Raw genomic sequence first — 18,115 nt, forward strand, 5'->3', positions numbered from 1 at the left:
GCCCCTCTTTACTATGACAGCATATCAGTCCTAAGGGAAGGAGCTGTTGATGTTAACTCACACCCATCAATTGTCAGTGGTGGGTTTCCAAGTTAATCCCATGGATCCTCCCCCATTTGTGTCATGTGACCTCGAAAGCTGTGAGATGTAGCAAAGTTTAACTCAACTTTTCAAGTATGATAACTTTCTGTGCCACAATTTATTTGCCCTTCCATAGCAATAGCTTTTGAATAGTTTAAGACAAGATAACTTGTGGCAGAGAGTTATCAAAAATCACACGCAATTTAAACTTTGCTACATCTATACATGGCAATCAAAAACAGGGTGCAATGCAAAAATCTGCAACACATATCTTATGGGGTTTATGTAGCAGGGCTAAAATTGTCATTGAACTTTTTTTTTAAACCTCAGTAGGTATAGATGTAAAACCACAGATACAGTATTGTGATATCATCAGATGTATACAGGATTAATAATGGAACCACATCTTCCATATGTCATTTACAATACTGGTGTCTTATTCGGCAAAGGGGGCTATTGGAACTATTGCTACACTTCTTATAGCTACCCCATTAGATATGATCATGATATGAGAGAGATAAATAAAAAAGATAGATATATATAGATATGAGGTATATAGAGAGATGGATGTATGGATAGAGAGATCGATAGATAGACGGATATGAGAGATCGATAGATATGAGAGATGCATAGATATGAGAGATAGATAGATATAGATATGAGGTATATAGAGAGATAGATAATGAGAGATAGATGGATGGATAGATATGAGAGATGGATAGATAGATATAGATATGAGGTACTGTATATAGAGAGATGGATGGATATGAGAGATGAATAGATAGATAGATAGATATGAGAGAGATATGTGAGAGAGATAGATAGATAGATAGATAGATATGAGAGATAGATTGATATGAGATATAGATGGATATAGGAGAGATAGATGGATAGATAATTCCTCTTCTTATTGTTCTCTCTCAGATGGCCCCTGGAGTTTTCCTAATTCTTTGCTCACTGTACATATTAATGTAATACATTCAACTGTTATAATTACAATTAAACCAATCCTGAGCAATTAAATGGCCTCTTTTCTCGGAGTGGAGCCCTCCCTCATAAAAGCTCCAAGCAGGGGATCCTAATTACTTCCTGTGCAGTGTTCCACCCAGTAATTAGTGAATTTTATGTCAAGTTGATTCTAATTATGAGAACTGGACTGCTAAAAAATAGAGAGAGAGAACTTGTCAAGTTGTATCTTTCATATCGGCGGCTTCGTATTGAGTGGTAGACATAGATTTGTGTACATCAACTGTGAACTTCTTGTCCTTCTAGGGAACCCAATGCCCTCGGGGGGTAGGTAACTTTGCAAGTACTTTTTTTTTTCTTCACTTTTCTTGCACTGATCTTACAGTATATTATATCAGGTCTTATACTCCAGTCAGACGAAGAGATGCTTCAGAATTCTTCTTATGTCGATGTACACCATTCTAAAATCTCACTCATACACTGGCGAACATGGGAGATATTGAAGCAACACAATAAAAGGGTGTACTGGTGACATTAAAGGGTCGTACCAGAATCTAAAGTTATTCCCTATCCTGATTGGTAAGGGTCTCATTGCTGAAACCCCTACCGATCTGGAGAATGGGGATTCCGTGTTCCCCTCTGCCTGCTATGGTAGGGTTGCTTCACCCCCCACAGTAACTTCAGAATAAATGGAGTACTGCCCAAGTAGGCACTGCTGCCACTCTATTCATTTTAATAGGGCTGACGGAAATACCTGAGCGCTTCTTGCTAGGCTATCGCAGCAGTCCCACTGAAATTGAATGGAGGGTCAGCGTACTTGTGCGACCGGCATTTCCTTCAGTCTCCTCCCCATCTTTGGGCGGGGTGCAGTGAGGCTGAGGTTTAGAGGAGGAGGGGGGCACAGGTAACCCCGATCTTGGTATTATAGGGGTCTCACTGCTTAGACCCCCATGAAGGATATAACTTGTAATTCTAGTACAAGCCTTTTAACTTAACCCCATCTATGAATAGGGATAACTTAATCTTACCAGAATACCCCTTTAAGATATGCATCATTATTGCACTGTGATGTTATGATGCCAACAATCTCCAGGAATTAGGCTCCTGCAACTCCCTAAAAAATTCCTCTACAGTTATGCTAGAGGGGAAATATAGGATGATATGGCACCCATTAAAGTCAATGAGTAGCCACATGGTACAATGTCATGCTAAAAGGATACTCCCATCTCAGACTTTTATGCTATGTCCACAGGATATGCCATATCCGCAGGACAGAACAGAGGAACCACACTCCCAGTCACCTCATGTAGTGTAGTATAGTGTTCCTATTATGACCATGTTTTGCCAAAATGCGAAAACTCCTTTAACCCTTTCCAATCCACTGTCTGACGTCTAAAGACATTGTGATTGAAGGCTGCACAGCTCCGATGTCGGAAGACGTCCGGCCGCGTATTCTTACTGTACATTACTGGCCGGTCTGTTGTCGGGGCCTCTCCAACATGTCACATACTGCAGTACTGGCTCTAGCCAGCAGATGGCGCCATTGTATAATGGCAAAAAGAGAAAGCCCCCTAGGAAAACCCTGAATCCAAAATTGGATTGCAAAGGGTTAAGTCTAGCAGAGTGGATATTTGAGAATGGGCACCTTATTTCTTATGTCCATATCCCCCAATAGTGGTTATGGGCAGGGGCGTACCTAAAGGCTCAGGGGCCCGGGCGCAAAAGTTCAGTTCGGGGCCCCCCACCCCGGGCCTCCACCCCACACGCCCCCGTACCCATATGTAGATCGTGCTGCATACATGATCTGCCCCTTGGCGTAATCTTTCCAAACATGACGCATTTCCTGCACTACATGAAGATTTGTTTGTAGCCCCGCAGGCCACTCTCACACACACCTCTTTTTACCGCTATTAGCACAGGGCCCCGAGTTCCGTACTAACCGCGGTACAACACTCCCATGGATTTTAATGAGGTTACTCAAATTTGTGCTCGAACATGGTGTTTCTAACGCTGTGATTTTCGAGAGCTGTCTGTTCTGTTCCTGCATTTTTGTGGTTTTTAACACATCTCCTCACCCATCACAATGATGGGGTGCATTGAAGAGTGCTGTCAAACGCTGTAACCTGTGTTCAAAAACGCTGCTCGAAATTACGGTAAAAATGCCACGATTTTCAGCTGCGTTTTCTGAACACGTGTGAGAGCGGCCTCAGGGGGTCATGTTTATGTTGTACTTTACAACCACAATTAAGACACATAAAAAACCTGCATGCAGTATTTAAAGACCGCGTACGGTATTAGGGTGACCGCCCACTACAGGTTTTTTTCATAGCGAAATTCGCAGCGGTTTTTTTTTCTGCAGGGGTTTATGGGGCTTGTAATGTTAAAATCACGATCGCGCAAAACGCTATTTTAACATTACAAGTCCCATAGACCCCTGCAGAAAAAAAAACGATGCGAATTTCGCAGTGAAAAAAAACTGTAGTGGGCAGTCACCCTAAAGGAGCTGCAGACACTATTAATAATCGCATGCGGTTTTGATGCGTTTTTTAATTGCGTGTAAAGGGTGCAAATAAATACAGTAAATCCAGGGAGATGTATAACTTATACCAGAGAGATAGATAGATAGATAGCAGATAGATAGATAGATAGATAGATAGCAGATAGATAGATAGATAGATAGCATATAGATAGATAAATAGATATGAGATAGATATGAGATAGATAGATAGATAGATAGATATGAGATAGATAGATAGATAGATAGATATGAGATAGATAGATAGATATGAGATAGATAGATAGATAGATATGAGATAGATATGAGATAGATAGATAGATATGAGATAGATAGATAGATAGATAGATATGAGATAGATAGATATGAGATAGATAGATATGAGATAGATAGATAGATATGAGATAGATAGATAGACAGACATATGGGATAGAAAGATAGATATGAGATAGATATTAGATAGATAGATAGATAGATATGAGATAGATAGATAGATAGATATGAGATAGATAGATAGATATGAGATAGATAGATGAATAGATAGATAGATAGATATGAGATAGATAGATATGAGATAGATAGATAGATAGATAGATAGATAGATAGATAGATAGATAGATAGATAGATAGGAGATAGATAGATAGATAGATAGATAGATAGATAGATAGATAGATAGATAGATAGATAGATAGGAGATAGATATGAGATAGATAGATAGACAGACATATGGGATAGAAAGATAGATATGAGATAGATAGATAGATATGAGATAGATAGATATGAGATAGATAGATAGATATGAGATAGATAGATGGATAGATAGATAGATATGAGATAGATAGATAGACATGAGATAGATAGATATGAGATAGATAGATAGATAGATAGATAGATAGATAGATAGATAGCAGATAGATAGATAGATATGAGATAGATAGATAGATAGATAGGAGATAGATAGATAGATAGATAGATAGATAGATAGATAGATAGATAGATAGATAGCAGATAGATAGAAATGAGATAGATAGATAGACAGATATATGGGATAGATAGATATGAGATAGATAGATAGATATGAGATAGATAGATAGATAGATAGATAGATAGATAGATAGATATGAGATAGATAGAAAGATAGATATGAGATAGATAGATAGATAGATATGAGATAGATAGATAGATAGATATGAGATAGATAGATATGAGATAGATAGATAGATAGATAGATATGAGATAGATAGATATGAGATAGATAGATAGATAGATAGATAGATAGATAGAGGAGGGAGACAGATAGATACACACACATATATACACTTACCCCAGGGCCTGGTCCACTTCCCCTCCATGTGACAGCAGCAGCAGGAGAGGTAAACTCAGAAGCTTCCCCGTTCAGCAGGAAGCAGGGGGGGCAGCACATGATCATTGTGCCCTGCCGTCCCATGTGACCTCCTCCCCTGCCGTCCCATGTGACCTCCTCCCTCCTCCCCTGCCGTCCCATGTGACCTCCTCCCTCCTCCCCTGCCGGCCCATGTGACCTCCTCCCTCCTCCCCTGCCGTCCCATGTGACCTCCTCCCTCCTCCCCTGCCGGCCCATGTGACCTCCTCCCTCCTCCCCTGCCGGCCCATGTGACCTCCTCCCTCCTCCCCTGCCGGCCCATGTGACCTCCTCCCCTGCCGGCCCATGTGAGTACCTCCATGCTTTTCCTCTCAGGCTGGCTGTTCTGACTGCCGCAACATGCGGGGGAAAGAACGGCCAGCCATTAATGCACTGAATGCGCATGGGAAGGGCGGCCCCGGGGCCCCCTGAGCTCACGGGCTGGGTCGCCATGGCGACCCCAGCACCCCCTGACGCTACGCTATGGGGGAAAAATGGCAGACACTGAACAGGCAGGGACAGCAGTAGTAAAATCAGAGGTTTTGCAGCCTTAACACTAAAAGGAATTCATCGTAGTAGTAAATGGTGCTTGGATATAGCTAGTCTATAAGACCTGATGTTATGCCAGATAAATAAAGCACCTGCAAGTCATTCCATATTAAACATAGATTTTATAAGAGGTGTTCCATGTTCGTTATTAAAGAGCATTGCTGAGACTTTTTTTTTTTTTTTACCAAGGAGTCAGGAGCCACTTCATTAAAGGCAAGGGTCTTGTGGGAGAAGATGCTCCCATACACTGTAATTAAAGATCATAATTAAAGATCTTTTCATGCAAGTGGTAACCTGTAAATGAGCTGTGGGGCCAAGGTAAAGAAATACGTAACACCATAGTTATTACCTCAGAGACTGAAATTTAGCGTGGAGCTCTCCAGGAAAAGCATGACTTCTCCGGTTATACAGTCCATGCTGTATGATCTGTATATCAGAGCTGCAGATGTAGCAAACATTAACTTGACACTTAACACATTATGATAACTTAAAGGGGTATTTGCATGATTTAAAATTGCTTCATAACTACTCTGTCCTTCCTGGTTGCACTTGACCAAGGCATGTGACTGTTGCAGCCAATCATTGCCCTGTGATCTTCTATAGGCAATGATTGGCTGCAGCAGTCACGTTTCCTGCTGAGCTGCAGCCAAGAAGGACAGAGTGATTGTGAAGTAATTTTAAGCCATGGAACCAAGTAATCCTGTAGATATGATCACTTTTAATGGCTAACAAAAATACATGCAAGCTTTCCAATCTCTCGGAATTCTTCCTCAGGCATAATGAGAAGATCTGAAAGCTTGCTGTAAGATCATGTATTTTTGTTAGCCATTAATAGGTATCATACCTACAAGATTCTCTTGCTGGGAACAATCACATTTTGCGCCACAGGGTACCAAACCTTTTTTTCGTTTTAAGTCATGGGAAACCCCATTTTAAAGGGTATTCCTGGACTTTAAGTATTGATAACCTATCTTCAAGATAGGTCATCAATAGTTGATTGACTTGGGCTCACAGTCAGGGTCCCCGCCAATCAGCTGATCATTCAGCCTGCTATCAGTGCAGTAGGCTTGGCAATGTCATCACTGGTCAGCGCCGATAGTGTAATTGCCACCTTTACTCCCATTGAAATATGTAGTATGGCAGTAAGGATGCAGATGGCTCAGTGCTCCACCATTGTACTTATCTATAGCTGTATCCTAAAGACATAGAGAGAGTTGAAATCACGGCATGTTGTATGCCTTCCAGGACAACAGTGTGCTAAGCCAGGACAATAGAGAAGCCGAGACCTACAGTAGACTGTCTGTCTTAGATTTGGTATTAGAATACTTTATTATAGATCTGTTCTTTGATCACTGCACTGTATTATTTGAGTATTGTAGGGATGTAGTGGGGTACTTCTAGATTGGTAATGTACAATACATTATATTTGCAGTATATAACGGTTATAGCCTCATGTGGCATTGTTATTTATATACAACCAATATATGAAGCTGTTATCTGGGCGTCATGCAGTACAGCGCTTATAAGTAAGCCGTGTATCATATGGTATTTGTGTACCTTATAATGAAAAAAAGGTTTGGAACCATGTTAGCGGGTAGGGGAAAGTGTGATTGTTCTCAGTGAGAGAAACCCAGTAATCTCGTACCTTTTAATGGCTAACAAAAAAACATGATGTTACAGCAAGCTTTTGGGTCTTCTATCGATCCTTCATCAGGCTAGAATGGAACTGCTTTGGATGGGGTACATATATAATATATGATGTCCTCTCTGCATCTGTATATTATATATGTGCCCCATCCACACCAGTTCCGTTCTAGCCTGAGAAAGGTTCGATAGAAGATCTGAAAGCTCACTGTAACATCGTGTATTTTTGTTAGCCATTAAAAGGTATCATATCTACAAGATTACTTGGTTTCTCTCACTGAGAACAATCACACTGTACCTTATAACAGGACACCAAGTGGGATAAAAACCAAAAGAAGGACCCACATAAGGCAACATCTTCTGCAGTTCTAGCCATGAGTCTGACATCTAACCTCCAAGCTACAGTTGCGCTGTATCATATCATAAACATGTTCCCAATTTCCGTACATTTACCTTTGCAGAATACAATGTCATATTTTATGGCTCTCTCCCGTATTCTAATGGGGTCGTTGTATTGAGACCCGAGCATCTTTTGGCCAAGAATGTGTTCCATTATACAGGACTGAGTGAGCTGACAGGATTGTTTACTACACCTGGACGTGTCCCAAATGTTCTCCTTATCTCCATCAAACACCTTTGTAGCTATTTATGTAGCACATTAATAGATGGCCCACCTGCTAAATGATACGCAGCATTCACATTCATTCTGCGCTCACTGGTAGACAACTCCTTGATTCTTTAAAGTCAGCTAAACTATAGCCAGTCTAGATGTTGCTGGTTCATATTTCCAATAGATTGTAAGTTCTTGGGCTCAAGTTGTTGTGAAATCTGTGCTCACAGTTCTGTTCTATCTTCCCTGCCACAGCCCATTTTGTCTTTTCTTTTTTGTTTTCGGGGATATAGCCACACGAGGGCTGTTTTTTAAGATACCATAACATCATATAATGTATGGATAACATTCTAATAATTCCTAAGTGAGGTGAAAGGGAGATTTCAATGCTCGCCATTTTGGAGGAGTTTGCTCTTACAGCGTTTATGGTGCAGTAAAAATGACGTTACTGTATCTTTATTCTGTGAGTCAGCGCGATTACAGCAATACCAAATTTATATGCTAACATATTTAGGTTTTTTATGTAGTATTAATAGGGCTTCTGCCCACGGACGAATATTTTCTGTGGAATTCGCAGAAAATAGCGCCCATAGCATGTTATAGGAAAATCGATTCTTCCTCCACATTTGCAGAAACCAATTGCAGTTTCCACAAGCGGAGGAAAAATCGCAGCATGCTCGATTTTTGTGCAGATTCTGCACTGACAGTTGTCCGATCCGTGGCCCTGGTACCGGGCTTTTTACCATTGCAGTCACATTCTATAAGGCTGCTAGGGCAGCGGCTGTCTTTTTTCACATCTTACTCAACCCCTTTAACCGCTTAAGGCCCAATGTCCACGGATGGATCTGATTTGCAGAAGATACGCGATTGAATTGCAAGTGAGCCGCGGATTCCGTAGGAAAGCAGGAGTTTAAAAAAAAGCAAAACTCCACTGCGGATGTGTGCCGCAGCATGCCAGCCGGCGCTTCCGCGCACATCTAAAGTGAAGAAAATAGCAGACCAGCAGGGTAAGCAGTGTGCTCGGCAGCGGGCGGGTTTGGATTCCGCAGCGGGCTCCCACATGCATAATCCGATCCTCCCATTGACGTTGGGCCTTAATGCCCAAGTACTTACAGATACGTCCTGTGCATTCAGAGTTTGTGTGGAGGGGTATCGGGAGACACTCCTGCTCTACACAAGGCGGGTGCTGGCTATTTCTTGCAGTTGACACCCGCAACAGCCACAATCACTTTTGAAAGTGGGAGAAAAAAATGAAAGTGTAAAAAAATGGGTGGTCCTTAAGGGGTTAATTTGAATTGTAAAAATGTTTTCTTGACCAATATTAACAGATTCGAATGAAGTGGTTGAGAAAAAAAACCTATCTATCTATCTATCAATATCATGTCTATCTATTTATCTATCTCATATCTATCTATATCAATCTATATATCTGTTATCTATCTATCTGTTTACCTATCTATCTATCGGTCTCATCTCTCTCTCTCTCTCTCATATCTATCTATCTATCTATCTATCTATCTATCTATCTATCTATCTATCTATCTATCTATCTATCTATCCAGAAGCGTAACTTGAAGCTTATGGGCCCCGATGCAAAACTTGTAACAGGGCCCCCAACTATAATGCTTTACTCATAGTACTGGGCTCCCTATATGGAGAAGAGAGGCCTTATGGGCCCCCTAAGGCCTCATGTCCACGGGGAAAATCAGATCCGCTGCAGATTCTCCATGTAGAATCTGCAGCGGGTCCCTCCTGCCCCGCGGACATGAGCGCCGAAAATAAGAATTTAAAAGTATTTACCATCCGGCGCGGGCGGAGAACATCAGCTGTTCCTCACGGCCGGATCTTCATTTTCGGCCGGCGGATGAATTCCTGACGCCGGCGGCACGTCGCCGGCACGTCGCCGACGTGCCGCGCGCATGCGCCGGGCACATCCGCCGAGCCGAAGCAAGGAAGATGCGGCCGTGAGGAACAGCTGACCTTCCCCGCCCGCGCCGGATGGTAAATACTTTAAATTCCTATTTTAGGTCTCCCGCGGATCCGGACGGCTTCCATAGGCTTCAATAGAAGCCCGCGGGAGCCGTCCCCGCGGGAGACCCGCACGAAAATGGAGCATGGTCCGGATTTTTCCATGCTCCATTTTTTTTTAAATCCCTTTTATTGACGATCCGCGGGTATTTATCTACCCGCGGGTGGTCAATGCATCCCTATGGGATGCGGATCCGCACGCGGGAGATCCGCTGCGGATCCTAAATCATATTTTGCCCGTGGACATGAGCCCTAAGGCTCCTGGGCCCGGGTGCAGGCTCCTGGGCCCGGGTGCAACCGCATCCCCTGCATCCTCTACAGTTACGCCCCTGTCTCTATCTATCTATCTATCTATCTATCTATCTCATATCTATCTATCTATCTATCTATCTATCTATCTATCTATCTATCTATCTATCTATCTATCTGTCTGTCTGTCTATGGCCAGTGCATCCAGTGTGCTGATGTAGTGGATCTGAGTTTGTCATTTGGTAGTTGGTGCTACTTGTGGTGATATTACAATGTGTGGATTGTTATAAAGCTGCTAATAATGATCAATGAAAATCCAGCTCTGCTACATCTGTAACGTAATTTGGTTAATTTGCTTGTGTCAGTTACATTTTATTCGTACAAAATAGTTGCGACGTTTGTGTCCTTCTAACATACGCTCTGCCTTCTTGTGTCTTGCAGATGAACCGACCAATCCAGGTGAAGCCAGCTGACAGTGAAAGCAGAGGAGGTAGTAGTTGGCATTGCTCCAAGCATAATTGCTAAGTAGTACTGTGATTGCCTTGTGGATTTTGTCATGCAGTGTGCTGATCAATTAGCAGCCTAATCACTGCCAGAGAAATTCCCTCTGCAGTGTAGCTTTCTTACTTATTAAATCCCTTTCTCTTTTTCTTCGCTTTTTTTTTACTTCTTCACATTCAATTATTATTAGATTTCTAAAGGCAGGAGGTGCCAGAGATTACCTAGGAAACCAATAACTGCCTCGTTACTGTAAGGAGCTCAGATGCTGATTTTCCTAAAAGTTGAAAATGAATCCAAACTTTTCCTCTGCAGACTGGTCTGAAAATCTCTGCAGCGAGTTGGTTCCAACAAGTTTTCTGTTAATGTATTTTGAGCAACTGCAGAATGGGATGTGACATGTGACTTGAGAGAATAGGGCAGAGTCTATTTCAAGAACGTTTCTACCTTCAGATAACTTTGATTTATTGAAGAGCCTTCATGCGACTTTAACTAAATGTACTTCAGGTTAAAGATACTCATAAACTTGAAATAACTGTTGGTGGAACTCTCTGCATTTCTTCTGCATGGACAAAAGATTGGACATATTCAAATCAAGCATGCCTTATCATTCTTTCCCCCCAAATCTGCCATTAGTGGGTTCAGCCAATATTTGCTTAATGTGTATGGTTTCTTCCAGGAAGTTTCATCTCATTTAAACCATTAGTGACCACCAATATGCCTTTCAATGGTGGTCACTAATGGGCTTCACACCTGTTCATACATCATCTTAAGACACTGCCTTGGCTGAATACTGACGGGCTCCTGCTGTAACTGTCAGTAATGGAGAAGTCTCATAGTCTGGCAGTTAAATCACTTACATGCCACAATCACTAGCAACTGCAGCATGTAAGCACATGACAGGGGGTATGGGATCCTCCTGTCACCCATCGGCACTCTGCAATGTGATTCATGGTAACCGGAGGCCTGACAAATGCCTCCGTGTCTGCCATGTAACTCAGACTATGAGATCCGGCAGATTCTGTTGGGCTGGTGTCATAAGCATTTGAGAATATACTACATGAGTAATGCAGTGTGCTATCCTATCAATCAAATGATCACATCTTCAAGTCTTCTTGAGGGACTTAAAAAAAAAGTCGAAAAAAAGTTCTGTAAACTTTATTTTAAAAAATCCAGCTTTAAAAAAATATCCATTTTTCTCCACACAAAAACCCTTTTTGAATGGATGAAATACCAAAAAATGTTTTCAAAAGCAGCACATAGGTATCGTAATGACCCAGACAATGAAAATATTTTATTATTTACCTCGCTTGGTGAACGCCATGAAAAAATGTAAAAAGCAATGCCAGAATTGTAAATTTTTGTTTGTTAGCCTTTAAAAAATAAACTCAAACGTCACAAACTGCAACTCTTTCCGCAAAAAACAAGCTCTCATGTAGCTCAGTTGCCGGAAAAAGGTTATCGGTCTTAGGGCTTATTCAGATGACCAAAACTTAGCCCCACCCCCGTCCCACCTCCTCTGATTGCAAATAGTGCAGAGGGGCGGAGAGGGGGCGGAGAGGAGGCAGAGAGGGGGCGGGAGCTCAGTGCACTGCTCCCGGCTCTTCCAGCCTCCTCCCCCTGCAGAGAGAGACGCCGTATATCAGCCGGCGTGAATACCCGGCCGATATACAATCGTCTGAATAAGCCCTTAGAATGTGGCAGTGCAGATTAAATAGTTTTTTTTTATGTGTTTTTGTGCTGAAAGAGTAAAAAATAAAAAAATCTACATGAACTGGGTATCACAGTAATCATGCTGGCCCAGATAAGAAAATTATCATGTTATTTCTACCAAATGGTGAACGCTGTGAAAACCAAGCCCAAAAAACAATGGCAGAATGTCTGGGGATTTTTTCCATCTCTCCCCCTAGAGTGGTGCCATTAAAAAATACAACCCAACCCACAAAAAACAAGCCCTGTCTTGCTATGCGACTATGAAAATTGCTTGGTGCTTAAGGCACAAAATAAACCAGTCACTAAGTAGTTAAAGGGAGTTTCTAAGGCTCAGGATGGATCATCAATATCACATAGGGGGCAGGTCCACTACTCGTCACCCTCCGTATTAAACTGTTCTACACTAGGCAGAGCACCAGACATTTCATAGTGGCTGTGCCTGGTCTAGCAGTTTAATTCCAATTCATTTTAATGGGAAAAAGCTGCTCTTATGCCACATAAAAAATGAACAAGTCTCTTCAAACAGCTGATCAGCAGGAGTTTCGGGTGGTGAAGCCTCACGAATCTGATATTGATGACCTATCATAAGGATAGGTCATCAATATGTTAGTCCATAAAACCCCTTTAAAAGTTTAGTAACTTTGGCCAATACACCCAAGGCCATCAAGACTTAACCAATAGATCTGTGCTTTTTTAGTAGCTCAAATACCTTAAAGGGAAGACAACCCTTTTCATATGAACTATTAATGTAAATGGATGTCATAGAGGTGGTCCTCAGCTTGATACCCTCCTCTGAGTCAGAACAGAACCTGTGTATGGATCTACTAGTCTATAATAGCAGGTCCTTGTTTTGTCGGACTCTCACCATCCTTGTTTGATATGGATGGCCATTCTTCTGAATGGCAGCCGTCTAATATTACATTTCTGCAGGGAAGATGCCCAGCTGTGGCTTTCTCTTGCAAAATCAGTTGTTTGCTAGGGTTCTAAAAGGCAGATCTGGTGTGATCAGCTGGACACGCGACATAGCCATTCTGAAAGGGTTGTTACCGACCCTTTGCCATATCCCATTTTATTCCAGTAAAAACCTTGGATTTATCAAAATGAATGGAACTTTTTTGGCTGATTTATTCATTAGGATTTTATTAACTAAATCTATTAAAGTAACGAACAAAATTGCAGGAGAACATCGCAAGGCAGAGTAAATTAAAGTTAACTGAAGGTGGACTTCACAGTAAGATGCTTACAGTATGTATAAATTGATGGTAATTTTGAACGTCACCATTTTTGATGAAGAGTTTAATATTGCCATTGCTTGTTGGCTTACTTTAGATATTAATATTGGATACTTATTATAATAAATGGAAATTTGTACTAGAGCATCATGATCCCTTTATGAAAAGGGCAGTCATTTTAGCCTGTTTTATACCAGGGCCAGTTAGCATATAGCTATGCCCCTGGGCTCTTGTGATGGCTCATTTGACCATAAAGGAATATAGATAGGAATATAATATTCTGTGCAACCAGGAGAAGTCAAATCGAGAGCCATCTAGGTGCTTTGGATTGCCCATCATAAGAGAGGTGGCCAAACTCTGCACCATAAAACTCTACTGGGGTTGATTGTCCCTCTTCTCTTAGTGATGACCCATTATGGTCCATTATATGTTTCCAGTAACTGTTCATATGGCCCTTTCTGTTGACTTCTATGTAGAAACACTATGGTGTTTGTGTTCATAGATCACTGGACTGCAAGGATACTGCAACTATATCCTATGTCCCACTTTATGTTAATGGCTGTCTCCCTGCATGAACTATGAATGCTGAACACTCTCAGTGCCTGTATTCTGCCTACAGTCATTGGCTGACCTGAGATTGTAATCTAACCTCCAAGTGCCCTCTCACCCTTATGCTATGCATTGGACCAAACATTAAAACATGAATTCTGCAAAAGAGAAAGTGATAAGGCGCTGACTGGTCAGATAATACCAACGGTGCCCCCAAGCAATGTTTATGTAAACCTGCTATAACGCTTTTCCAAGGATGTAAGCAATCATCTGAAATAATAAGAAGATAGACTTGGCATCTCAGGCATCTGCTCCAGAAAGAGGTTAAATGAAGCTGTAATCTACAGTAGATGCAGGTTATCGCTTGTGCCCAAAACACATGGATTTTTTCTTGTACCTTGCAAAAACACCTGTGGTCTCCATTTTTAAATTACTTTATTCGATTAGAGTATTGCTTATATAGTAATTTCCTGTTGTAATATTGGAATTGTCCTATTTTAGGCTGCCTGTCCACAAGCGAATTTTCATTAAGTTCCTATGGAAAGCGCCGGTCCCCTGTCCACGAGTCATAGCGATTCTCCGCTCGTGGGCGGCAAATTGCAGCATGCTGCGATTTGCCGCGATTCTCCGCGGTGAGCCTATCTGTCAGATAGGCTCAGTGTGGAGTACCGTCAACTGTCTCCTGCTCCCTGGCAGTGGAGAACCGCTGCAGGATATCGCTATGCCCATGGACAGGCAGCCTGAGGTTGCCCTATAATGGGATTGAGTATTATTTTACGAAAGGAAATAAATATGGGCATGTGCACACTTCCAACATAATTATTTTTAAATTGGGCTATGCCTTAAGACGACTCGGTGGCAAAATTTCTCTAGGAACCAGAGGAGGTGGAGTTATGTTACTTGCTGGTTTCTCCTGCTTCGGCCACTGATCCACTTCTTCCTGGGGCTCCTCTTTATTCTTCCAACATGACAGCAGCACTCCTGCCACTACTTGATGCACTATGCATCTGTAGTCGATATTGTGAAAGAGAGTGCTTCCATTGGTGGGATGGACCCGTCGGCACTGCTTCCAGACCCCAAATTTCATTTGTCTACCACATTGCTTTAGGAAGAACCAGATATGCATTGAACATATTCTGCCTATTAGTCCGATCAGTAAAGAAAAGCCACAGAGCCGCGAAGCCAGTACTTGTCCTTAATCTCTCAATGTACAATGCACAGGTGCCATCTGAATGATAGTGACTCGCCACTTCTGGCAACTTGAGGGAGGTAGACAGGCAGCAGAACAATCTCAGGAGACTCAGAAGTCTTGCCCAATATCAGAGCAATGTTCAAAGTTGGTTCTTCCTTATTTTCAATGTCTTCTAATCTACTTTCTTCCAACTACATAGGTGGGAACTTAAACTCTTGGCCCTCTCACCCTAATCATATGATTATTGTTGAGATGATTGACCAAGCACTCAACAGTCATCCTGTGTAAAAGTAACCTAAGTCTGCTTCAGTCCTTTACAACTAAATGTTGCTTTTTGGTTGTCCAGTGCTGGCCAATCATAGCAGGATGTGAACTTTAGACTACCAGTACACCGCCAGTGCTCAGTGTGCATTAGGTAGTCTAAGAATCTCTGTAGGAATTTTTAAAGAATTAAATTGGATCCCAGGAAGAAGGGGATCAGTCGTCAAACCAAGAGAAAGAAGGATAGTCGATAATATAACTCCCCTTCTGGTCAGTGGACAAGTTTTGACTAGGTATCAGAGGGTCACTTTAAAGTTGTCTGAATTGTCAACCGGTTTTCTAACACAAGCCGCCCATGTGCTCAGCAAAGTTTCAGTTCACAAAACTTTTGACATTAGTTTTCAATCAATGGTGAAAGTCTTGTGCGGCTGCACATTGTGCAAGAGGAAATATAGCATTGGGTAATGTTGTGGTAGATGATTTTACCCGGTCTGCCAGTGTGTAACAACTCTCCCTGCTCTGGTTACTGGACAGCAATCCTGAGAACAGGACTACCCTCTATGATTTAAGGGGGCATATGAACAAGGTCTGTCCCTTTAAGCCAAGGTCTTATATTAAGAAAAAAAGGGGTTAAAGCTGTCCATGTTACGGCCATCCAGCACCGCATTGCAGGTAGTCATTATATTGGTATGGGCTGCCGGCAGAATAAAGCTTTATTGCACTACACTGGTTAAATAATAACCAATCTTAAAATGAATGAGGTCTGTTTGCAGAACAAATGGCCGTACATGAAACGCTGGGCAAGATAATGTAGGTGTCTCAATCTGCTTCCCTCGTACGTTCTCAGGGGACAGAGTTCTCGCCTTGCATTGAAGAGGGATGTACATTCAGCTCTATTTTGCCACATCAATTTCTCTCATACATCACCCTGTGTTGATACTTTGCCCCCAAACTCGATTATTCAGCTGTTTCTTTACTTCCTCACAGTACCAGGCATGACCAAATATCTCCCTATTAATTGCATATTCAATACTTAAACAGCAAAAATGATGCTGACTTGCAATATCACTGTACCATAAAGGAAGAGATAGTTCACGCATTTACATAAAAAATAATAATGTGCTCAGAGCCGGCCGTGACCGGGGAGGAGGGAGGGGGCGCATTTTGTAAATTGATAGGAAGGTTTACACTGTTCTGTGGGGAGATGAAGATTTAAATAGACGCTGTTAATAGAGGTCCTCAAAGGTTTCCACAGCTGTAGTGACATTACAGTGGAGGCACATGGCGGCCCGCAGCCTTAATATTTCGTTTTCAGTTTCTTTTACAGTCAATATAATAATTGCGTTTTGCAGGAGGTGATGAACAGTAGAAGCTAATGCAATTAAGTTATTTGAAGGTAGAGGTGCATTGGTCATAACTTCTTCCTACTTCAGGGGTTGTATGCCCGACATACCATACGTAGGAAACATTGGTGTGATACTTAACGCATCAAATGTACAGTTTCAGCAAACTTTAAACTGACATTTAACACAACAAAAGCCATTGAAAAGTCAAGGTGTTCACTGGGTTACTTGTCAAGTTAACATTTGCTACATCCGTACAGTAGGCGATTTAGGAAGTGAGACCCATCTGTTACCCACCCAATTACCTGCTAATCCTGGGGACATGAAGGTCTATAGCTCATTAGCCCCTTTTTTTCAACATCCCATGTAGTATATCTACAGTCTACTTGTCTACAGTATGTGCAAGTTTACACCACACTGGTATAAACCAATGGGTGGTTTGAAGACAATCGTCAAGTTTAAGCTCCACGTGAAAGCTACTAAAACTTCCCAGAAATGTCCACTTTGGGGCACATTTACATAAGTTACGCTATCTGTGAGGTCCAATTAATGAGATATTCTAATTGATTGTATTATGGAGTAAGAGGGCACAATGCACAAGAGCCTCCTGCCGCTGCCCCTGAATTGAGCAGCTAGTACTGGTAGCCGAGCTTCATTTAGAGGATGTTATACTGTATGTTCAACTTCGGAGCCGTTTTTCTTTATTTGTCTGATGCCTCTAAAATAAAAATGATACAATTTTATGGGTTTATTCAGGACTTTAGGAATTTTTTCTGTTGATGACCTGTCAATATAGTCATCAATAGATGATTGTTGGGGATCCACCGCTTAGGATCCCCATTTAACCAGCTGATTGCCTGGCCCGCTGTCAGTAGCCATAGTGCAGGAAGCAGAGCATATGGACCTGATTGCAATGCCCGGTTTGGTATTACAGGCATAGCTCCCATTGAATGTAATGCCTTTAGTACCAAACCAGGCTACTGCAATGCTGACGGCACTATCTCCTTTCAGCTCTGACCACATTGACACGGTACTTAGAATCAGCTGATTGACAGGGATCCCAAGGGGCAGACCCCTGCTGGTCCACTATTGATAACCTATCCTCAATAGAAAAAGTTCGTAACTTCCCGCACAACTTCTTTAATGCAAATAATCTTGTTTTACAATGTAACAATGTTATACGGACCTATGTATCTCCATAGTCAGAGACTCCAAAGCTTGTGTACTCTGTTCCCACATTTACTCTCTTCCATCTGCCTCCTCTCCTGCTGTCTGTAGGTTATCAAGAAGGACAAAGAAGTGG

The 18,115-nt window shown here is 41.9% G+C and overlaps 1 protein-coding gene across 8 annotated transcripts in view; it reads left to right on the forward strand.

Annotated features, from left to right (window-relative positions):
* The window catches only part of CELF4 (CUGBP Elav-like family member 4), a 1,036,963-nt gene that overhangs the window by 649,693 nt on the left and 369,155 nt on the right, over window positions 1-18,115 (forward strand). For all 8 annotated transcript variants that reach the window (XM_066602625.1, XM_066602629.1, XM_066602626.1 and 5 more), the window contains exon 3: window positions 10,466-10,514. In XM_066602625.1, coding sequence (XP_066458722.1) covers window positions 10,466-10,514 — 49 coding nt within the window. The remainder of the gene's footprint in view (window positions 1-10,465; window positions 10,515-18,115) is intronic.

Source organism: Eleutherodactylus coqui, chromosome 5 (assembly GCF_035609145.1).
Source record: "Eleutherodactylus coqui strain aEleCoq1 chromosome 5, aEleCoq1.hap1, whole genome shotgun sequence".
Classification (NCBI taxonomy): domain Eukaryota; kingdom Metazoa; phylum Chordata; class Amphibia; order Anura; family Eleutherodactylidae; genus Eleutherodactylus; species Eleutherodactylus coqui.